Raw genomic sequence first — 24,243 nt, forward strand, 5'->3', positions numbered from 1 at the left:
ACCTTGTGGAGTTGCAATGATCATGAGAACGGTGAGGAATCAGCCCAGAACTACACGGGAGGATCTTGTCAATGATCTCAAGGCAGCTGGGACCATAGTCACCAAGAAAACAATTGGTAACACACTACGCCGTGAAGGACTGAAATCCTGCAGCGCCCGCAAGGTCCCCCTGCTCAAGAAAGCACATATACAGGCCCGTCTGAAGTTTGCCAATGAACATCTGAATGATTCAGAGGAGAACTGGGTGAAAGTGTTGTGGTCAGATGAGACCAACTCGCCGTGTTTGGAGGAGGAGGAATGCTGCCTATGACCCCAAGAACACCATCCCCACCGTCAAACATGGGAGGTGGAAACATTATGCTTTGGGGGTGTTTTTCTGCTAAGGGGACAGGACAACTTCAACGCATCAAAGGGACGATGGACGGGGCCATGTACCGTCAAATCTTGAGTGAGAACCTCCTTCCCTCAGCCAGGGCATTGAAAATGGGTCGTGGATGGGAAATCCAGCATGACAATGACCCAAAACACACGGCCAAGGCAACAAAGGAGGGGCTCAAGAAGAAGCAGCACATTAAGGTCCTGGAAGGCCTAGCCAGTCTCCAGACCTTAATCCCATAGAAAATCTGTGGAGGGAGCTGAAGGTTCGAGTTGCCAAACGTCAGCCTCGAAACCTTAATGACTTGGAAAAGATCTGCAAAGAGGAGTGGGACAAAATCCCTCCTGAGATGTGTGCAAACCTGGTGGCCAACTACAAGAAACGTCTGACCTCTGTGATTGCCAACAAGGGTTTTGCCACCAAGTACTAAGTCATGTTTTGCAGAGGGGTCAAATACTTATTTCCCTCATTAAAATGCAAATCAATTTATAACATTTTTGACATGCATTTTTCTGGATTTTATTGTTGTTATTCTGTCTCTCACTGTTCAAATAAACCTACCATTAAAATTATAGACTGATCATGTCTTTGTCAGTGGGCAAATGTACAAAATCAGCAGGGGATCAAATACCTTTTTCCCTCACTGTACTTTTACCAAAGGTGTAGGGACTCAGTCAGTATGATATTTGGATCCCATCCTCTCCCTGTGATACCATCATCTCCCTCCTGTGAGTTAAAACTCCAACCACAAAGGGGAAACACTCACTTTGAACAAGAAGCAGGTTTATCAACTTACACTGCTCTGTAAGAGTTGCGGAATTTCCTCTTCACTTCAGTTTGCTCCTCAATTCACGCACCTTGGAGAGCGATTCCTTCCCTTTCCTGATGAAACAAACGTTGACCATAATAAATGAGTAAGCAGTGCACTAACTTCTCTGAGACTTTATTGGTTTCATCTCTAGATTAAAAACTTGTGAACCAAGGCTACAGAAAGCACTTGATAATGATATACAGTACACTGCAATGCATTGATTTCCCTATGGTTATATACTGTATAATACACACACAATTTGCATCATAGACAGCCCAACCGTCCTAACAAGACCCCATGATGAGCTTTCAATCATTTGATTGACTTTAGTTTACAACCCAAAGACAGAACTCCAGCAATGCTTCGCTTGTTTCTTTTTTCTTTTGCAGAAAAGGAGCGGAATTGGTATTTAATATCTCCTTTATGGAAGGTTACAGTTATGACAGCTACAGTTATAATCCAATATACATTTAAAAAGTGCTTTAGGTTAAATTTCAACTTCAAAGATCACATCCTGATAATGATAAATGACAAACCAAAAGTCAGGAGAGTGTTTTGTTCATTTTAGTATGTTTTACTTTGTTTTAGATGCAGGTCCATCTTCCCCACTTAATCCTTGTGTAGTTCAATGACTCATCAATAACCTGATCCATAATTGCACTCACTTTAGTCAGGTCTTTACAGCACTGAGCTATTACACAACAGACAGTCATTGCTTTGCTAATGCTTCAGTTTGTTTTACACACATTATGGGAAGGACAACATTTAGGATCATTTCATTTTCTGATGGAAGATACAAATAGTTAAATCAATAATAATGGTAAACAAAACTAAAAACATAATTTAGGAAGTAAAAAAACAAAAAGTCTAAACCTCATACCCCTGCCTACACAGCCAGCACAGCAATAAATAACTCACAGATGGCATCTATCTACTGTAGCACGGGAAGGATGGTGTTATGAAGACTGGTGACTACTTGGATAAGACACAGGCTCTGTTCCTATATATGCATTAGCATACCACTTGAATGTAATCTCGTTCACTAGACACTTCCTCCCAATGCGCAATTGGGAGGAGACAAGGTTACTTAGAATGAAGCAATGCATTAGCTATTTTGGACATGGAGTGTAGCCGCAGATCCCAATTCACCACTCCAAGCAAGCCACTGCCTCTTTAGCCTGCACACAAGAGGCAGGTGTGCAGTGTCATTTGTCAGAATATGAAAAAGTTGGGCTGCTGAAGAGTCAGTGACTCATATAGACAGATTTGGGCACACAGATAAAGAACACATTTGAAAAATAAAGAGGAAAAACAGAAAATCCCTCCAATGTATGCCTAAACTATCAACTATGCATAGGCAGTAAGCACAGAAACAAAATGTGCACATCAAAAGAAACAATGAAACTCATGATTGCTCGACCTAAAGTGTGGGGGGGATGGGGGGGTAAATATTTCATGATCCCTCGTCTCTCAAACTATTCCACAATGACCAATGGAAAATCAAGTTAACCCATTCCTTTAATGTCATCGCAGGACATTTGTGTAAACGTCATCTTTCAGATAGAGCATTATCGTTTATTGTATTTTGATAGGTGGAGGGATAGCTGGCATAGTGACAAAAATCATCAACTTCACAAATGCATTAGGAGTAAGAAGGAACTCATGACCTGATCAGTCAATCATTTAGAACAATCTTTTTGTGGTCCGAGAAGTAACCTTTCCACTGATATACTTTTCTCTTCAGTGATAACATTGACATCAGTGGGACAAATGGGTGTTGCATTTTTTAAGTTTTTCCCCAAATGGCATACTCTGCATATGGTAATATTGATATACATAAATTGCTAAGGAACCTAGCAGTTCATCCATTACAATTTCATCATACAGTATATTAACATTGACTGGATATCTTGGACTTGGGTAGGTATGACATTGAAGCAGCTTAATTTTCGAATACGTGACAAAATCTCATTTTTTTGCATTTGTCTGCCATTCTTCACAGTTCTTCTATAAAACTGCATGACTCTCAAATGGAGCCCTATTCTCTATTTAGTGCACTACCTTTGACTAGGCTCTGGTCAAAAGTAGTTAACTATAAAGGGAATAGGGTGCCATTTGGGACTCATTTTCTGTCAATCACTGGTGCACGGTCCTGAAGATGTGCTCTACTACAGCATTTCAGCCCCGAAAGAAACAAAGTGAAAAGAAAATAGTTCAGTGCTCATTCTAACTGTACAATAGAGGCCAGTAGTGTGTTTTTACTGTGTTTAAACTTTAAAATAAGCTTTATTGATCTAGACAGGAGGGATAACTTGATGATATGCTGTACATAAAAATCAGGCTTGGATGCTTCTCAGCGGATTCCAACCTTTTAGTGTTTTTTTGTTTTGTTTTTTGAGAACCTGCGATGACATACATTTAACTTGGCACAATGCAGACTAAAATCTTTTAGGACATTAATGGACAAACTGCTGTGCGATAAATAAAATGGAAGAGCTACACATTATTAGTTATATGTTAATCCGCCAGGCGCCAAGATTGCAACATTTTTGTATTTTGTTTGTTCTCTGTCCGTGTTCTCTTTTGTTTTGTAAGGAAATCAATTATTTCATTCATACATGAAAACAAAAAGGATCATGAAAAAGAACTGTACAGCCTGTATCTATTTCTTATATATATCTTATTCATATATATAAATAAACGTTGATACTGGAAGAATTGTCCCATTATGTGACAGTTCTGTCAAGTGGAATGCCAGCTCCTGTGGGTGATCTTTGCATCTTCATCTGACTGTGATTATGTTTATCTTCTTCTTCAGCAGCTGACAGAAAGAGAGTGGAGAAAAATAATTACTTGTGTGAGCTCTGCTGCCATCTCTGCCTTGTCTATAAAACAGGGTCATGTTCAGTAGGGCACACCGAAGTAAAACGTTTTGCAACAGAAAAATAATATCTGTGTTCTTATTGGACAAATTCAGGTAGTGCCTCCCGGTTTAACATTTTTTTCTCCCACCCGAACAGAACTCCCTGAAAGGCATCAGATTGGCTCAGTACACTCTTCTGAGAGGCCTTGAAAGAATCTCAATTGCATACTCCTTGCATCCGCTCTCCTTGCCACCTTCTCAAAACCTATTGATGAGAAAGCCAGAGGTCCCTCACATCTGACCTTCTCTTCCAATGGCTTTTGAGAAGGAGGCGAGGACAGAAGATGTGAGGAGTATGCAATTGAAAAAAGGCCCTTGACTTACTTCTTGTCCACTCATTGCTTGGCCCCTCCTCCTCTGATGGCGGTGGGCTGGCTGTTGAAGAGCCCTGTCCGGTTGACGTTGGGGTGGGTGGGGGACGCCACAGGGGGCTGGCCAGGCCGAATGGGTTTGGCTAGGGAGGTCAAAGGCACAGCACTGGTTACATACCATCAAAGGAACACTAAATGGCATCATTATTTAGCATCTGCTAAATGACCAAAATGTACAAATGTTATGTTTTTACATGTACCAGTATTACAGACCAATACAAGCATCAGTCCTAGATTATATCAGGCAAAACAGAGGACAGATTTCTCTGAATAAAAAGCTAGCATTTAACCTTTAAATCAGTGTGTGTGTATGTACACTACATGACCAAAAGTATGTGGACACCTGCTCATTGAACATCTCATTCCAAGATTATGGGCATTAATATGGAGTTGGTCCCCCCCTTTGCTGCTATAACAGCCTCCACTCTTCTGGGAAGGCTTTCCACTAGATGTTGGAACATTGCTGAGAGGACCTGCTTCCATTCAGCCACAAGAGCATTAGTGAGATTGGGTACTGATGTTGGGCGATTAGGCCTGGCTCGCAGTCGGCGTTCCAATTCATCCCAATGGTGTTCGATGGGGTTGAGGTCAGGGCTCTGTGCAGGCCAGTCAAGTTCTTCCACACCGATCTCGACAAACCATTTCTGTATGGACCTCGCTTTTTTGCACGGGGGCATTGTCATGCTGAAACAGGAAAGGGCCTTCCCCAAACTGTTGCCACAAAGTTGGAAGCACAGAATTGTCTAGAATGTAATTGTATGCTGTAGCGTTAAGATTTCCCTTCACTGGAACTAAGGGGCCTAGCCCCAACCATGAAAAACAGCCCCAGACTATTATTCCTCCTCCACCAAACTTTACAGTTGGCATTATGCATTGGGGCAGGTAGCGTTTCCTGGCATCCGCCAAACTCAGATTCGTCCGTCGGACTGCCAGATGGTGTAGCACGATTCATCACTCTAGAGAACGCATTTCCACTGCTCCAGAGTCCAATGGAGGCAAGCTTTACACCACTCCAGCCGACGCTTGGCATTGCGCATGGTGATTTTAGGCTTATCAGTGGCTGCTCGGCCATGGAAACCAATATTATGAAACTCCCGATGAACAGTTCTTCTGCTGACGTTGCTTCCAGAGGCAGTTTGGATCTCGGTAGCGAGTGTTGCAACCGAGGACAGACGATTTTTATGCGCTACGCACTTCAGCACTCTGCGTTCCCATTCTGTGAGCTTGTGTGGCCTACCACTTCGTGGTTGAGCCGTTGTTGCTCCTAGACGTTTCCACTTCATAATAACAGCACTTACAGTTGTCGGGGCGGCTCCAGCAGGGCAGAAATGTTACGAACTGACTTGTTGGAAAGGTGGCATCCTATGACGGTGCCACGTTTAAAGTCACTGAGCTCTTCAGTAAGGCCATTCTACTGCCAATGTTTGTCTATGGAGATTGCATGGCTGTATGCTCGATTTTATACACCTGTCAGCAACGGGTGTGGCTGAAATGGCCGAATCCACTCATTTGAAGGGATGTCCACATACTTTTGTATATATACTATATATAGTGTATGTATGTGTGTGTGCATGCGAATTAATTTGTGCATATGCGTGTGTTCCACACCGATCTGAGCAGAGTGGCCCCTCCTGGCCATGTTCTTGGCCCTGACGGCCTCTTTGATGCGGTCCACCTCCTGCTGGTAGCGTTTGCGGTCACGTGCGGCGTTCTCTTTGGCCTCCTTCAGGGCCGACTCCAGGGCCTTGACCCGCTCAGCCGTAGCACGCAGACGCTTCTCCAGTTTAGGAAGCTCACAGCGCAGGTCTGCATTATCACGCACCAGCTAGAGATGAAGAAGGGGGGAGAGAGAGCGATGACGTAACCTGGTATATAGGCAAATCTATGAATACATGGTTCACTCACTAATTAATGATTTCAGTCACATTACAGTTGTCCCTGGTACCTTTTTGATTTGTGAAGAACATTTGTGTTGACAGAAAGAGTATATTGGGAGTCATTTGGCACGTCTGTAACTTCTATTACAATAAAGGGCTGTGGTCTGTACCATAGAATGAATGGGCATAGACCCCATGAAATGAATGGGTAAGTGCATTATACTCATTCTAATTCTGTGGTCTGTACCTGCTTACTGACTTTAGTAAACCACACCATTCAATCATAGCAGGATACTTCTCTGCCATGGGAGCACTAACAACGTGCGTATGTTTAGTTGTGTATGTTTGTTTACCTGTTTGTGGACCTTTGTAAGCTGTTCCAGGTTGTTCTCCAGAAAGGAGATCTTCTGTTTCTGAGCAGCACTGCCCCCTGTATCATCTGAGTCCATCTCAGCGCTCTGCAGAAAACATACATTATAGAGCATTTACTTTTATAGCACATTTATCATTTCTCTCTCCATTTATTTATAATTTATGAGACACATACATTTCTCAATTTTCTGTGAAAGGCACCATTAAAGCCACATTTGAGTTTTAAATAACCATTGAGAAACTGTAAATTAATATACCAAATTGTGCCTTTCACGGACCCATTTTTGTATTATTTTTTATTTCACCTTTATTTAACCAGGTAAGCCAGTTGAGAACAAGTTGTCATTTACAACTGCGACCAACTGCGACCCATACACTTTCAATGCAGAATTGTGTTACGAAAACCACAAGCTTAGAAAAAATATAACGCAAGAGAGCAGATAAGAGACAGGGTATGACTTTTAAAGGGGAAATCTGCATTTTCAAACAATAAAGCATACCCCGCCACTGTTTTGGTAGAAAGCTGAGGGATAGGGCTGGAGAAATGTAACCACTTTCAAATTCATAGACAGAGCTATGGATACAAGGACTGACCATCCATGAAAATGTATAGTTCTAACCATGTTTTGAGGCTATACAGTAGTTGTTTACAATTACATTATTTACAAACAAAGGAATAAAACAAGCTTATAGTTTTGGTTATGATGGGGTAAGAGTCAAACTAAGCGCATAAAACATGTATCAGTTATATTCTTTGAGAATCAATGGCAATATATCATTAGATTTCAAGTAAAAAAATGAATGTAGCAACTGCAGATTGCTGCTTTAAATCAAACTTAAAATCACACTTATCGCAGCAATCCAGGGACACATCTTCTCTCCTCTCCATCTTATCCATGGGAGCCAGCTAGAGCCTAAACCCTGAGGGTTGGTGATGAACCTCATACTAGTCTCTGAGGATCTGAATCACAACATCACAGTGGACGCTTCCCAAATGGCACCCTATTCCCTAAATAATGCACTACTTTGGACCTACGAGCCCTATGGACACTGGTCAAAAGTAGTGCACTATAAAGGGAATAGGGTGCCATTTGAGACACAGTCAGCATCTTATTTACATCTTTACAGGCTGACCTACTTACCACAGCCTATCACTTTTGTCTGCTGAGGAGGATCATTAGACTTTCAACAGGGTAAAACTAAAGTGGGCACGTCAGACCAGAGTTAGTGGAAAGGAACATGTGTGTCCTGTACGGTTCCATTGCAGGTAGTGATTGTACTATTACTTTTTCAAATCAGTGGTAAGTAAATAGTACATAGGCAAAGAGGGGATATTTGTTAAAGTAATTGATTCATATGGTTCCTTCTCTGTCTTTGTAAAAGGCTAATGAGGGGGGGAAAGTTGCAGCTCTCGCTCTTCAAGTTAAATGCTTGATAAAAGCTAACACCGTGTGTTGTACCTTCTTGACTCTGGTAGCCAGGTCCTGAACAAACAGTTTTCTGAGGTTGTGGAGTGTCTGGAGCTCCTTAGCCACCGTCTCCTCCAGTCCCTTCAGGTCTTGTCTGGCCTGCTCTCTCCTATCCTGCATCACCCTGTAAAACACAGACACACAACCAGATCAATGATTCCTCATTGCCACATCACAGCTTTTCATGCGTTTGCAGACATTGGTGATTCATTTATTGTCATTTATCCAGGCTAATCAGCTAAGAACAAATGATAGTGTGTGAATATTGATTGTGTGTTTACGATGGCAACTGGGTAAGGCAACTGGATGGGTGGTTACGTACGTGAGCTCGTGCAATTTGCGGCTCTTGTCCTGGTCGGTGGATTTGAGTTTCTCGTGCTCCACCCTCAGACGCTCCTGTTCCAGCATGATCTTCTGGTTCAGACTAGAGAGCGAGACAGATACAGATAGTGAGACAGAGACAGCAACTAACTAACAAATCGTTTTTCCATATGTGGTCTTTGTGTCTGATGGGCCTCAAGGAATTGTGTGTGTGTGTGTGTGTGTGTGTGTGTGTGTGTCAGCGCATGCGTGCACGTAGTGTGTGTGTGTGTGTGTGTGTGTTGTGTTCCCTTACTCCTGGAGCTCAGTGATGAGTTTCTCCTTGTTGTCCAGCTCGTCTCTCAGGCTGCTGATCTGTTTCTGATGGGCCTCGCGGTGAGACTGGATCTGATGCTCAACCGCCTCCTAGCAAAAACACACACAACTAGTTACCAACAAATATATTACAGCTGAGTACCAACACAAAATCATATGGAATTTTAAGCAGAAACTTATCTGAAGTGACTTTCATAGCTGTCAACTTTGACAAAGACGTACAGTACCAGTCAAAAGGTTGGACACACCTACTCATTCCAGGGTTTTTCTTTATTTTTTACTATTTTCTACATTGCAGAATAATAGTGAAGATATCAAAACTCTGAAAAAACACATATGGAATCATGTGGTAACCAGATAAAGTGTTCAACAAATCAAAATATATTTGAGATTCTTCAAAGTAGCCACCCTTTGCCTTGATGACAGCTTTGAACACTCTTGGCATTTTCTCAACCAGCTTCATGAGGAATGCTTTTCCAACAGTCTTGAAGGAGTTCCCACATATGCTGAGCACTTGTTGGCTGCTTTTCCTTCACTCTGCAGTCCAACTCATCCCAAACCATCTCAATTGGGTTGGGGTCGGGTGATTGTGGAGGCCAGGTAATCTGATGCAGCACTCCATCACTCTCCTTGGTCAAATAGCCCTTACATAGCCTGGAGGTGTGTTTTGGGTCATTGTCCTGTTGAAAAACAAATGATAGTCCCACGAAGTGCAAACCAGATGGGATGGCGTATCGCTGCAGAATGCGGTGGTATCCATGCTGGTTAAGTGTGCCTTGAATTCTAAATAAATCACAGACAGTGTCACCAGCAAAGCACCACTACACCATCACGCCTCCTCCTCCATGCTTCACGGTGGGAACCACACATGCGGAGACTCATCAGACCAAAGGACAGATTTCCACCGGCCTAATGTCCATTGCTCGTGTTTCTTGGCCCAAGCAAGTCTCTTCTTCTTATTGGTGTCCTTTAGTAGTAGTTTCTTTGCAGCAATTCGACCTGATTCACGCAGTCTCCTCTGAACAGTTGATTTACCAAATAGGGCTATGTTCTGTACACCACCCCTACCTTGTCACAACTGATTGCCTCAAACACATTAAGGAAAGAAATTCCACAAATTAGCTTTTAACAAGGCACACCTGTTAATTGAAATGCATTCCAGGTGACTACCTCATGAAGCTGGTTGAGAGAATGCCAATAGTGTGCAAAGCTGTCATCAAGGCAAAGGGTGGCTACTTTGAAGAATCTCAAATATAATATATTTTGATTTGTTTAACACTTTTTTGGTTACTACATGATTCCATGTGTTATTTCATAGTTTTGATGTCTTCACTATTGTTCTATAATGTAGAAAATAGTAAAAATAAAGAAAAACCCTGGAATGAGTAGGTGTGTCCAAACGTTTGACTGGTACTGTATATTGAGTGTATTTGGCCCATACAGGAATCAAACATACAATATTCTCCATGATTGTACACAAATATACAAATGATTACCAACACAAAATGTTTCAATAATCTAAATGATCGGTTATCCAGTTAGGAAAGAATAGCCTGTAAGGAGAAATCCACTGTTGGTCATACCTTGACTTCGGTGGCAGTTTGGACCTCATTTTCCTTCTCCATAGCCTGAACTTTCTCTGCAAGGGGAGAAACAGAAGATGGGTGTCAGCAACCTTGAAAAGCTAGGCCTCAACTTGTAGCCAAATGTGTCCATGGTTTTGTAGAAATAACATATCAAAATACACATTTCAATAAGGAATGTGTGATGTGCCTTCTTGGGGAAAGGTCTTCCACGCAAAAGAGGGATGGGGTGGGATATTCCTGTTTGAATAGGATACATAATGTTGTAGTCACCCTGAGCGCTGATCTTGACCAGTTCCTCATTCAAAGAGTCTACGTTCTCCTCCAGCTGTCTTTTCTTCTGCTCCACGTTCTGAAGGTACTCTGTCAGGGACTTGATCTTAGCCTCGTGCTGAGGGGGGAATTAAAATGGTGCAATACATGGAACCAGGGTTGGGGTTGATTCCATTTCAATTCAATGAATTCAAGAAGTACACTGTAATCCAGATCCAATGTTCCTCATTGCTTTTCATTCTCTGAATTGAAATAGAATTGACCCCAAGAGAAGTGACTACATTTTTATTTGAACGACAGCCACCCTGTGACACCTTCTCTCAAGCCCTCTGTCCCAGGTGACGATGGTTACCTGGGAGATGCGTAGCTGACAGGCGGCCAGCTCCTTCTCGTTCTCGTCCATCTTCTCGTTGCTCTCGGCCTGGGTGCTCTCCAGCTGCTTGCTGCGTTTCACCATGGTCTTCACCTCCGACTTCATCTTACTAATGTACAGACGAGCCACCGTGAACTCCTCGTCTATCAGACCACTGCCCTCGTGTTGCTGGAGGAGAGGAGGTAAAGGCACAAACGTAAGACTCAAATGTCACCGTGCAAAAGACATACATCTGATATAGTGTACCTAAAGCATAGTTAAGGATGAGGTTACTTATGTTTGGGATGAGGCTAATTGGTAAATACTGTATAAGAGCCACACAGGCTTCCACTCTTCCCAGGAATCCCCAAAAGGTATCCCAATACTGGTCTTCCCTTCCATGACTGGCTGGCATGGCGCTGAATGATGATGCGTACCTTGATGTCATTGCTGCCCACAGCGATGCCGATCTCAGCAAGATCTTTGAGCAGCGATGACATCATCTCAGTGACCCTCTTCTTCTGGTGGTTGGTCATCTCCTTCAGCTTCTGCAACTCAGAGTCGATTGACACCAGGATGCTCTGAGGAGGACAACAAAGGACAAGTTTAGTTCCAGGTACTTTTGGTTTTCATTCCCCCTTTCTAATCCTGGACTGATTTACACCTGGGACACTAGCTGAGTGGACAGCCAATCAGTGACATTCATGAATAATGTAAACTACAGAATCAGAGATTTTAAAAAAAACCCAGCAGTACTTCTGCCCTTGTGTGTCAGTAGTTGGCATAGGATATTCTGAGTACATCGTAGGATTTCACAATCCTAACATCTCTCCTGGTGAGCCTTGGCTCACCATGATAAAAAAAGGTGAGTTTAGTTTGTGAATGACTTGTTCTCCTCTCACCAATTTCTGGTTGAAGATAGAGAAGAAGGAAAGACACATTTTTAAAAAGGTAGGCCTATTGGAAAATGGCATCCTCTCACCGATTTCTGGTTGAGCTCCTCGCTGAGAGCCTCAAACTCCTTAGTTTTGTCCTCCACCTCCTGGCTCTTCTGGTCGTAGTTCACAGCCAGCTCCTCCAGGGCCTGCAGCACCTCCTTCACCTCCTCCTTAGACGCCTCGTTCTCGGACTGCAGACGGTTCAGCTCCACCTGCAGGTTGTCGTGGTCGCGACGCGACGAGGCCAGCAGCTGGAGAAGGAACACAAATTCAAATTCATAGACAGAGCTATGGATACAAGGACTGACCATCCATGAAAATGTATAGTTCTAACCATGTAATTGTTCACGTTTACATCGTCTACAAACAAAGGAATAAAACAAGCTTATAGTTTGGGTTCTGATGGGGTAAGATAGTCGAACTACGCTCATGAAGCATGTATAAATTATATTTTTCAAGAATAAATGGCTATATATCATTACATTTAAAGTCCAAGAATGGATGTAGCAACTGCAGATTGCTGCTTTAAAATAGAATTTATCGCAGCAATCCAGGGACACATCTTCTCTCCTCTCCATCTTATCCATGGGAGCCAGCTAGAGCCTAAACCCTGAGGGTTGGTGATGAACCTCATACTAGTCTCTGTGGATCTGAATCACAACATCACAGTGGATAAGTCCCAAATAACACACTACTTTGGACCTACAGTGGGGAAAAAAAGTATTTAGTCAGCCACCAATTGTGCAAGTTCTCCCACTTAAAAAGATGAGAGAGGCCTGTAATTTTCATCATAGGTACACGTCAACTATGACAGACAAAATGAGAAAAAAAATCCAAGAAAATCACATTGTAGAATTTTTTATTAATTTATTTGCAAATTATGGTGGAAAATAAGTATTTGGTCAATAAGAAAAGTTTCTCAATACTTTGTTATATACCTTTTGTTGGCAATGACACAGGTCAAACGTTTTCTGTAAGTCTTCACAAGGTTTTCACACACTGTTGCTGGTATTTTGGCCCATTCCTCCATGCAGATCTCCTCTAGAGCAGTGATGTTTTGGGGCTGTCACTGGGCAACACGGACTTTCAACTCCATCCAAAGATTTTCTATGGGGTTGAGATCTGGAGACTGGCTAGGCCACTCCAGGACCTTGAAATGCTTCTTACGAAGCCACTCCTTCATTGCCCGGGTGGTGTGTTTGGGATAATTGTCATGCTGAAAGACCCAGCCACGTTTCATCTTCAATGCCCTTGCTGATGGAAGGAGGTTTTCACTCAAAATCTCACGATACATGGCCCCATTCATTCTTTCCTTTACACGGATCAGTCGTCCTGGTCCCTTTGCAGAAAAACAGCCCCAAAGCATGCTGTTTCTACCCCCATGCTTCACAGTAGGTATGGTGTATTTTGGATGCAACTCAGCATTCTTTGTCCTCCAAACACGACGAGTTGAGTTTTTACCAAAAAGTTCTATTTTGGTTTCATCTGACCATATGACATTCTCCCCAATCCTCTTCTGGATCATCCAAATGCACTCTAGCAAACTTCAGACGGGCCTGGACATGTACTGGCTTAAGCAGGGGGAGACACGTCTGGGACTGCAGGATTTGAGTCCCTGGCAGCGTAGTGTGTTACTGATGGTAGGCTTTGTTACTTTGGTCCCAGCTCTCTGCAGGTCATTCACTAGGTCCCCCGTGTGGTTCTGGGATTTTTTCTCACCGTTCTTGTGATCATTTTGACCCCACGGGGTCAGATCTTGCGTGGAGCCCCAGATCAAGGGAGATTATCAGTGGTCTTGTATGTCTTCCATTTCCTAATAATTGCTCCCACAGTTGATTTCTTCAAACCAAGCTGCTTACCTATTGCAGATTCAGTCTTCCCAGCCTGGTGCAGGTCTACAATTTTGTTTCTGGTGTCCTTTGACAGCTCTTTGTTCTTGGCCATAGTGGAGTTTGGAGTGTGACTGTTTGAGGTTGTGGACAGGTGTCTTTTATACTGATAACAAGTTCAAACAGGGTGCCATTAATACAGGTAACGAGTGGAGGACAGAGGAGCCTCTTAAAGAAGAAGTTACAGGTCTGTGAGAGCCAGAAATCTTGCTTGTTTGTAGGTGACCAAATACTTATTTTCCACCATAATTTGCAAATAAATTCATTAAAAATCCTACAATGTGATTTTCTGGATTTTTTTTTCTAAATTTGTCTGTCATAGTTTACGTGTACCTATGATGAAAATTACAGGCCTCTCTCATCTTTTTAAGTGGGAGAACTTGCACAATTGGTGGCTGACTAAATACTTTTTTTCCCCACTGTATGAGCCCTATGGGCCACAGGAGGTAGGTGGCACCTTAAATCGGGGAGGACGGGCTCGTGGTAATGGTTGGAGCGGAATGGGTGGAATGGTATCAAATACGTAAAACACATGGTTTCCATGTGTTTGATGCCATTACAGTCATTCCTATAAAGGGAATAGGGTGACATTTGGGACACAGTCAGCATCTTATTTACATCTTTACCTTTGAAGAAGAGAACTACAGGCTGACCTACTTACCACAGCCGCTCTCTTTTGTCTGCTGAGGAGGATCATTAAACTTTCAACAGGGTAAAACTAAATTGGGCGTGTCAGGCCAGGGTTAGAGGAAAGGAACGTGTGTCCTGTACGGTCCCATTCCAGGTAGTGATTGTACTATTACTTTTTCAGATCACTGGGGGTAGCCATTATTAATTCAGAATATTCATCTGTAATTAAAATCCAGCCTACCGAAGGCTGAGATGAGACGGAGACAGTGTTAGATGTCAGATTCTACCCAGGCTGAGCAGTAGGCTGTGGTGCCTCTTTAACCCTGCTGTGTCTGGGCTAACCGTCAGCTAACAGTCTGAACCCCCCTGACGGGCCTGTACAGGCAGACTGATGGCATGGTTAACAGAGCAGGGGGGTGCGTATATGCGTGTGTGGTAGCAGGGGGTCTCACCTCCTCCTGGTCCAGCATCTGCTGCTTTAGTTTCTCTGCCAGCTGGCTCTGCTGGTTGATCTCATCATCCTGATGGAGAGGAGAGAAGAGAGAGGGGGAGGGAGGGGGGATGGTAATGGTGTTGTTTAGACCGAAGTGTTCTTGTCAATAAAAATAATAGGCAAAACATATTTTAAAGGTAGACTCAGCGTTATGGCGTGCCACGAGCAGCACCACAGATATTGCAATGAGCGCGATGCAAGACTTTCCTCTCACACAGAGTATCTGCGCATGTGCACGGGTTCGCTTCACGCTGCTACAACGTGGTAGCTACTGGAACAAAACAGCAGAGAAGTTGAGCCTCGCGCTTCAACGCCACTGCTGCTGTTTACTTTGTGCATCTACGTCATTGCGCTGAATCTACCTTTAAATGACTACCTCATGGAAATCTTTCTGGCACCTCAGTGGACAAGGTCAATCTCTAAATAGAATCTAGCAAGTTGTCATGTGATGCTCTGTTCCCTCACCTTATCATCCAGCTGCTTGTAGAGTTTAGACAGCTCAGCCTCACACTTCTCCTTCTCTGCGTCGGTCAGTTTAACCCCTGGAATGCTGGGTGAGGGGGCCATCTTCTCATTGTTCACCACGTTGTCTAGAGCCTGAACCTCAGCGTTAGCCTTCTCCTTGTCAAACTGCTCCTCCACCGGCACACTCTCACCTATAGGGGGCAGCACAGAGGGAGGGAGGGTGGACGGGAAAGAGGAAGGGAGGAATGGAGGAAGGGGAAAAAGGAAGGGAGGAATGGAGGGAGCCGTGGAGGGAGGGAGGGACAGAGAGACAGGGTTAGAAACAAAAGTCAACTTCTGTGGCATCTACACAACATGCAGACTATTTCCTGGGTTGTAGTCATTAGTGCACACCGTAGAAAACTATTTTTCAACGGAAACTGTTTAATCTAAACACGGTTTACATTGCAAAACTTTTGCTATGTTGTGCAGTACACTAATGTATACAACCCTGTTCAATCCTAAAATAGGACATGAGCGTGATTCATGAAATGATCAGGTATCCTTGAACACTAACTGAATATCGATCTATTGTTTCCATATTTTGTCTCTCGTACCGTTTCTCCAGCGGTTGAGTTCGTTCTCCAGCCAGGTGACGGTGCTCCTCAGGGTTGTGTTCTTCGCCTTCTCTCTTTCATACTTTTTCTTCCACTGTTCTGCCGTCAGCTCCACATTCAGACACACTGTGTTCTTAATGGTCTTCGCTCTGTCACACACAAACACAACAGTTAACTTTCTGATGTCACAAAACAAACAGTGTCACCTTGGGTGTGGCACTGGCAACCACCCATAGCCAGATTAGCTGACATCACGAAAACGATGCATGCGATTCAATTGGGCAGAAGTCCGTGTGTTATGATTCTGGATGGCCAGATAGCTAGCATCAATGACAAACTGCCATGTGGGGAATCGTAGGTGGCTCGTTTCAGCTAGTTTTATCTTGTTCTTGATACCATGTCTTGTTTTGACTGATGTCATGTCTACGCTAATATGGCAAAAATTCACTGTAATTATGTATTTGAGAGACAAGAAGTGCTCATTATGCCAATGTATTTATGTTTTCAATAAACATTGTAGACAATATATAGTTTACATGTTGTCAACCAATCTAAGCCAACCACGTCTGTTTTGCCCCATAGTTGCCACGCATCGGTTTTGTTGATAAAACAACCAACCCTTCTATAAAGCATAAACTGTGTAGACTGTAGCATATTCCTCATTGCTAACAATGTAACAACATTCAATTGGCATTTACAAAACTTCCACCCCACTGCTGGTTCTTGGTCATATACAGCAGTGGTTCTCAATCTGGAGTTACTAGTACCCCTGGGGGTATGCAGACTATTCGAAAGGGATTATTGGGAAGATGAATAAGATGTTTGCAAAACACAAGTCTAGTCGTCGCAATCGGTTGCATATTAGGGGGTACAGAGCTAAAGGTGATTGGGGATACCGGTTGAGAAAAAAAGTTTGGACCCACTAATATACAGTTAAGTACAGGGGCTGAGACTGGTTGTGCGTGGTATACAATCCAGGGGCTGAGAGCGTCCTGTACATACCTCTGTCCGAACATCAGTGTGGACTTTGTCTCAGCCTCATTGTAGGCGGAGGGCGAGGCACAGATGACCATGGTGGTCCTACAGTTACCACCCAGAGAGTCCTGCAGGATACGGGTCATCTTACTGTCTCTGTAAGGGACATAGGTCTGGAGAAAGGAGGGGAGAGGGACTTACATTTACATTTTAGTCATTTAGCAGACGCTCTTATCCAGACGACTTACAGTTAGTGAGTGCATACATTATTATTATTTTTTTATACTGGAATCGAACCCACAACCCTGGCGTAGCAAATGCCATGCTCTACCAACTGAGCTACATCCCTGCCGGCCATTCCCTCCCCTACCCTGGGCCAATTGTGCGCCGCCCCATGGGTCTCCCGGTCGCGGCCGGCTACGACAGAGCCTGGATTCGAACCAGGATCTCTAGTGGCACAGACCACTGCGCCACTCAGGAGTTGAGCTTCACAGTCAACATAAAACACTCATCACTTTGTCCTGGAGAATAATACTACTGAAAACCTGGACTGAACTCTATGTAATACCAGTGTAAATTGTACTGTGTACAGGTACTGAAAACCTAGATTACAAGTATTTAGACATGTGTGCGCATATGACTTGTGCATGAGACACTCCTTTAATTTCTCCCATATTTTATCATTCATTCCTAACTTGAAAATGTCCTCTTTAGAAATATGTTAGAACAGCTGTTTGTTAGAACAGCTGTTTGTTGACATTGCATCCCAAATGGCACCCTATTCCCTATATAGTGCACTACTTTTGACCAGAGTTAGGTCAAGAAGAAGTGCACTATTTAGGGAATAGTGTGCCATTTGCAGTCATTTTCCCCAGCCCCGAGGGAGCAGAGGAGTGTTATGTTATCTCACCGAGCCTTCAGCTAGGGCAGAGATGACGTTGCCCAGCGCAGACAGGGATTTGTTGATGTTTTTAGCTTCTTCCAGAACTGCTCCCTCCGCTCCAGTTTTACCCACCTAGACACACACACACACACTTTTAAGAGATCACAATCCAACACACATGCCCTCATGACAACACTGGTACAAGATTGTATCACAGGACATTTCATTAGATCACAAGAAAATTCTAAGAAACAGAATGTGTCCCAAATGGCACCCTACTCTAGATTTAGTGCACTATTTTTGTAAAAAGTAGTGAACTACATAGGGAATAGGGTGCCATTTGGTTGGGTCCCATATATAACTAAGGAAGATAATGCTGCCAGAAGTCTCAACAAAGATGATATAGGAGACCACAACAAACATTGATATTAAGATATAACAAAAAAAGATTATGAAAAAGTGCAACAAAGCATGTGAAAGGCTTTGCTTGAGTTTAGTGCCATCCTTTGGATTATCATCAGATTACTGCTGTTGTCGTGCGAGTAAAGAGAAACAACATATGTGCTAAATAGGGTTGAATGGCGGGAACTCGGTTACCGAGATTTACCGCCCAAAACTAGTCCCTTTTCCTGGGATAAATAACTGCGAGAAACCAGTAAATAATAATAAATGATTTACTGTATATAAAAAGCATGACGTGAAACTGTTAAATTATATGCTATGTCTATATCTTGCTTCTCTGCGGTCTTCTCTCTGCATGACCAATCATCAATGCTCATGTTGGGGACAGACAGCCCATCTCAGTATGGAGTGCAGTTCACAATGCATGTAGACCTATCATCTCATCATGGTAACTTTTTCTTGCGACAGGTCGGCCTACATTTGCTGCAGCATATGCTACAGTAATAGGAGGACAGAATGCATGAATCTAAATTTCCACATCTCTATCTGGCTTTCGGGGGTCACCTTGTTTTTTATTGTAAAGATTTTATTGCAGAGTTTTAAAAACAGCCTATCACTCGAATATTGTTGCGTTAAATTAGAGCATGCACGAGCAGTCTCTCTCCCTCCAATTCCATTCAAATCGTATTCAAAATAGGTTCTCAATCTTGAACTCATCTATCTATTTATATATACACACACATATACACACACACACATACATACATACAGTGGGGAGACCAAGTATTTGATACACTGCCGATTTTGCAGGTTTTCCTACTTACAAAGCATGTAGAGGTCTGTAATTGTTATCATATGTACACTTCAACGGTGAGAGACAGAATCTAAAACAAAAATCCAGAAAATCACATTGTATGATTTTTAAGTAATTCATTTGCATTTTATTGCATGACATAAGTATTTGATCACCTACCAACCAGTAAGAATTCCGGCTCTCACAGACCTGTTAGTTTTTCTTTAAGAAGCCCTCCTGTTCTCCACTCATTACCTGTATTAACTGCACCTGTTTGAACTCGTTACCTGTATAAAAGACACCTGTCCACACACTCAATCAAACAGACTCCAACCTCTCCACAATGGCCAAGACCAGAGAGCTGTGTAAGGACATCAGGGATAAAATTGTAGACCTGCACAAGGCTGGGATGGCCTACAGGACAATAGGCAAGCAGCTTGTTGAGAAGGAACAACTGTTGGCGCAATTATTAGAAAATGGAAGAAGTTCAAGATGACGGTCAATCACCCTCGGTCTGGGGCTCCATGCAAGATCTCACCTCGTGGGGCATCAATGATCATGAGGAAGGTGAAGGATCAGCCCAGAACTACACGGCAAGACCTGGTCAATGACCTGAAGAAAGCTGGGACCACAGTCTCAAAGAAAACCATTAGTAACACACTACGCCGTCATGGATTAAAATCCTGCAGCGCACGCAAGGTCCCCCTGCTCAAGCCAGCGCATATCCAGGCCCGTCTGAAGTTTGCCAATGACCATCTGGATGATCCAGAGGAGGAATGGGAGAAGGTCATGTGGTCTGATGAGACAAAAATAGAGCTTTTTGGTCTAAACTCCACTCGCCGTGTTTGGAGGAGGAAGAAGGATGAGTACAACCCCAAGAACACCATCCCAATCGTGAAGCATGGAGGTGGAAACATAATTCTTTGGGGATGCTTTTCTGCAAAGGGGACAGGACGACTGCACTGTATTGAGGGGAGGATGGATGGGGCCATGTATCGCGAGATCTTGGCCAACAACCTCCTTCCCTCAATAAGAGCATTGAAGATGGGTCGTGGCTGGGTCTTCCAGCATGACAACGACCCGAAACACACAGCCAGGGCAACTAAGGAGTGGCTCCGTAAGAAGCATCTCAAGGTCCTGGAGTGGCCTAGCCAGTCTCCAGACCTGAACCCAATAGAAAATCTTTGGAGGGAGCTGAAAGTCCGTATTGCCCAGCGACAGCCCCAAAACCTGAAGGATCTGGAGAAGGTCTGTATGGAGGAGTGGGCCAAAATCCCTGCTGCAGTGTGTGCAAACCTGGTCAAGACCTACAGGAAACGTATGATCTCTGTAATTGCAAACTAAGGTTTCTGTACCAAATATTAAGTTCTGCTTTTCTGATGTATCAAATACTTATGTCATGCAATAAAATGCAAATTCATTACTTAAAAATCATACAATGTGATTTTCTGTATTTTTGTTTTAGACTCCGTCTCTCACAGTTGAAGTGTACCTATGATAAAAATTACAGACCTCTACATGCTTCGTAAGTAGGAAAACCTGCAAAATCGGCAGTGTATCAAATACTTGTTCTCCCCACTGTACATACATATACACACACACATACTACCGTTCAAAAGTGAATTAAATAACATCAAATTGATCAGAAATACAGTGTAGACATGGTTAATGTTGTAAATGGCTATTGTAGCTGGAAACGGCTGATTTTTAATGGAATAGGTGTACAGAGGCCCATTATCAGCAACCATCAGTCCTGTGTTCCAGTGGCACGTTGTGTTTGCTAATCCAAGTTTATCATTTTAAACGGCTAATTGATCATTAGAAAACCCTTTTGCAATTATATTAGCACAGCTGAAAACTGTTGTGCTGATTAAGGAAGCAATAAAACTGGCCTTCTTGAGACTAGTTGAGTATCTGGAGCATCAGCAATTGTGGGTTCGATTACAGGCTCAAAATGGCCAGAACAACACTTTCTTCTGAAACTCGTCAGTCTATTCTTGTTCTGAGAAATGAAGGCTATTCCATGCGAGTATTTGCCAAGAAACTGAAGATCTCGTACAACGCTGTGTACTACTCCCGTCACAGAACAGCGCAAACTGTCTCTAACCAGAATAGAAAGAGGACTGGGAGGCCCCGGTGCACAACAGTTGAGGACAAATGCATTAGTGTCTAGTTTGAGAAACAGACGCCTTTGCAGGTCCTCAACTGGCAGCTTCATTAAATAGTACCCGCCAAACACCAGTTTCAACGTCAACAGTGAAGAGGCGACTCCGGGATGCTGACCTTCTAGGCAGAGTCCAGTGTCTGTTCTTTTGCCCATCTTAATATTTTCTTATTATTGGCCAGTCTGAGATATGGCTTTTTCTTTGCAACTCTCCAGAGCGCTCAGGACCTCAGACTGGGGCGAAGGTTCACCTTCCAACAGGACAACGACCCTAAGCACACAAGCAAGACAACAGAGGAGTGGCTTTGGGACAAGTCTCTGAATGACCTTGAGAGGCCCAGCCAGAGCCCGGACTTGAACCCCGTCGAACATCTCTGGAGAGATCTGAAAATATCTGTGCAGCGACGCTCCCCACCCAACCTGACAGAGCTTGAGAGGAACTGCAGAGAAGAATGGGAGAAACTCCCCAAATAAGGTGTGCCAAATGTATATTTAATGTAGGGCTCATAAAATGTATGGCTCATCAGGCTCAGGTAGCGTCAGGCTTGAATTTTCGATCAAAGCTTGAATCAAATCCAGGCATAGGCCTTTTTATATGCTTTATCTTCTTTTTAATGACACTTCCGGTTTTGGCGGGAAATACCGGGTTACACAGGAGAAAAATTATTTATTCTTGAGATGTAACATTTGTAAAATACCAGGAAAATATTCAACCCTAGTGCTAAAGACTTGAGGCGAACCAAGATGTTGTGGTAAAAGTAGCCGTGTCTGAGCCAGAATGGCTCATAGGGCAGGAACCTATCTCCTATTTCTGTACCGTGAGGTAGCTTGAGGTACTAGCTAGTTGTGGTAGACTAGCTAGTTAATTATGACCAAATGTTCAGATCAATAGCTGCCTGCTAGGCTATATCTACAGTCGGAAAAAGCAGGCATTGTGCAAAAGTGAATGTGTTGAACTTGAACACCAAGATGGAGACAAAGGGAGGAAACAGAGATAAAGTAGACAGAGGAAGAAAGGCTTATGCTACATCCCGATTTTCCACAAGTGTGCACCTGCACTCTCCTCGTCATGCATTTAAAAGGTTTGGTGTAAGCACTTGCTGGAGTGAGTTACCACCATTGTAAAATCCATGCCAAAAACTGGGCAAGTGCACACTTCTGGAAAAGGGTGAATGACCAGAATACAGACACAGAAAGGCACAGAGAAAAAAAGGATGGAGACATACTTTTTCGCTACCGGCCAGATCGACAAGGTAGAGCTTGCCGCTGAGTTTCTGCTCTGTAGCAGTGTTCTCCTGCTTCACGTTGATCTGGAAGATACTGTGACTTCTGGAGCTGTGCTCGTTCATGTCTATAAAACACACACACGTTTACACAATATTACAAATATATTGCTAACAGAAACAGAGAACTTGATGGCCATCTATGATTCTGTAAGGAATCTAATGAATTAATGTTTATTCATAAAGAAGTATACATTAAGAACATCTTTGATAAGTAGCATCATTGTCATAATGTTTCACTTTTATTTGATTTTGTTTCCGTTTCTCTATCTTGAGAAAACTAGTTCAGTACAAGTTCTACTGTGTAGATTAACTAGGGCCTACAGATTTTCCTGGTTCCTGGTCAGGAAAACTCCCAGTCCTAATTATGTAATGGCTGTGTAATTGCATCCCAAATGGCACCCTATTCACTATAGTGCATTACTTTTCACCACACTCCTATGGGCACTGGTCAAAAGTAGTCACTATAAAGAGAAAAAGGTTTCATTTAGGACGTAGCCCGAGACTGCTGCGTGAGAGTGGCTTTGTAGATCAGGAGATCAAGACTGTGAAACCAGGCTGTGAGGATCATAATGAACCCATGAGTAGCAGGCGGGACTGAAACAGTCCCAGTGTTGGACTGACTCACTTGTGACGGCCACGTGTCGGTTGGATTTGCCCTCGTCAATAGTATCCATGACCTCCTCGGGGCTGCAAACAAAGCGCTCGGTACACCCCTGGGGACACAGTGAACCAAGGCACCACTGTTTGATTTGACATGGTAGACAAAGAGACGATTATGATGGAAAACGTAGATAACATTGACATTAAAGTCTGGGATAATCAGGAAGTTATATCGGTATTGTAAAGTTATTTGACTTTCTCCAACCAACCCATAGGATGCATCTGAAGTAGTACTATTTCCTATATAAGTGCACTACTTTTGACCAGCGCCCATATATCAAAACTAGTGCACTACAAAAGGAATAGGGTGCCATTTGAGACGCACACACAATCTCTCTATTCATCCATTATTCTCTGCATCTACTAATGTCTTACGAATTCATCCACCTGACCAACCAACCGTTCATGGATCTATCTATGGTACCATTATACAGTGCATTGGGAAAGTATTCAGACCACTTGACTTTTTACACATTGTAACAGCTGTATTCTTAAAAGGATTAAATGAATTTTTCCCCACATCAATCTACACACAATACCCCATAATGACAATTACATTTTTACAAATTCATTAAAAATAAAAAACAGAAATACCTTATTTACATAAGTATTCAGAACCTTTGCTAAGAGACTCGAAATTGAGCTCAGGTGCATCCTGTTTCCATTGATCATCCTTGAGATGTTTCTACAACTTGATTGGAGTCCACCTGTGGTACATTCAATTGAGTGGACCTGATTTGGAAAGGCACACACCAGTCTATATAAGGTCCCACAGTTCACAGTGCATGTCAGAGCAAAAACCAAGCCACGAGGTCGAAGGAATTATCAATAGAGCTCCGAGACAGGATTGTGTCGAGGCACAGATCTGAAGAAGGGTACCAAAACATTTCTGCAGCATTGAAGGTCCAAGAACGCAGTGGCCTCCATCATTCTTAAATGAAAGAAGTTTAGTACCACCAAGACTCTTTCTAGAACTGGCCACATGGCCAAACTGCGCAATCGGGGGAGAAGGTCCTTGGTCAGGGA

General features: G+C 43.1%; 1 protein-coding gene across 2 annotated transcripts in view; it reads right to left on the bottom strand.

Moving 5' to 3' along the window:
- Nucleotides 1-1,303: 1,303 nt before the first annotated feature.
- Nucleotides 1,304-24,243, bottom strand: part of LOC121569811 (kinesin-1 heavy chain) — a 48,440-nt gene continuing 25,500 nt past the window's right edge. For both annotated transcript variants that reach the window (XM_041881025.2, XM_041881026.2), the window contains exons 7-25: nt 23,183-23,270; nt 22,498-22,622; nt 17,940-18,044; nt 17,057-17,202; nt 16,055-16,203; nt 15,459-15,649; nt 14,953-15,021; nt 12,026-12,232; nt 11,481-11,624; nt 11,044-11,232; nt 10,692-10,809; nt 10,419-10,474; nt 8,816-8,925; nt 8,522-8,623; nt 8,191-8,323; nt 6,712-6,816; nt 6,090-6,306; nt 4,435-4,564; nt 1,304-4,008 (exon numbers count right to left, since the gene is read on the bottom strand). In XM_041881025.2, coding sequence (XP_041736959.1) covers nt 4,446-4,564; nt 6,090-6,306; nt 6,712-6,816; nt 8,191-8,323; nt 8,522-8,623; nt 8,816-8,925; nt 10,419-10,474; nt 10,692-10,809; nt 11,044-11,232; nt 11,481-11,624; nt 12,026-12,232; nt 14,953-15,021; nt 15,459-15,649; nt 16,055-16,203; nt 17,057-17,202; nt 17,940-18,044; nt 22,498-22,622; nt 23,183-23,270 — 2,373 coding nt within the window. In that variant the 3' untranslated portion in view covers nt 1,304-4,008; nt 4,435-4,445. The remainder of the gene's footprint in view (nt 4,009-4,434; nt 4,565-6,089; nt 6,307-6,711; nt 6,817-8,190; nt 8,324-8,521; nt 8,624-8,815; nt 8,926-10,418; nt 10,475-10,691; nt 10,810-11,043; nt 11,233-11,480; nt 11,625-12,025; nt 12,233-14,952; nt 15,022-15,458; nt 15,650-16,054; nt 16,204-17,056; nt 17,203-17,939; nt 18,045-22,497; nt 22,623-23,182; nt 23,271-24,243) is intronic.

The sequence above is a fragment of the Coregonus clupeaformis genome, chromosome 7 (genome assembly GCF_020615455.1).
Source record: "Coregonus clupeaformis isolate EN_2021a chromosome 7, ASM2061545v1, whole genome shotgun sequence".
Classification (NCBI taxonomy): Eukaryota; Metazoa; Chordata; class Actinopteri; order Salmoniformes; family Salmonidae; genus Coregonus; species Coregonus clupeaformis.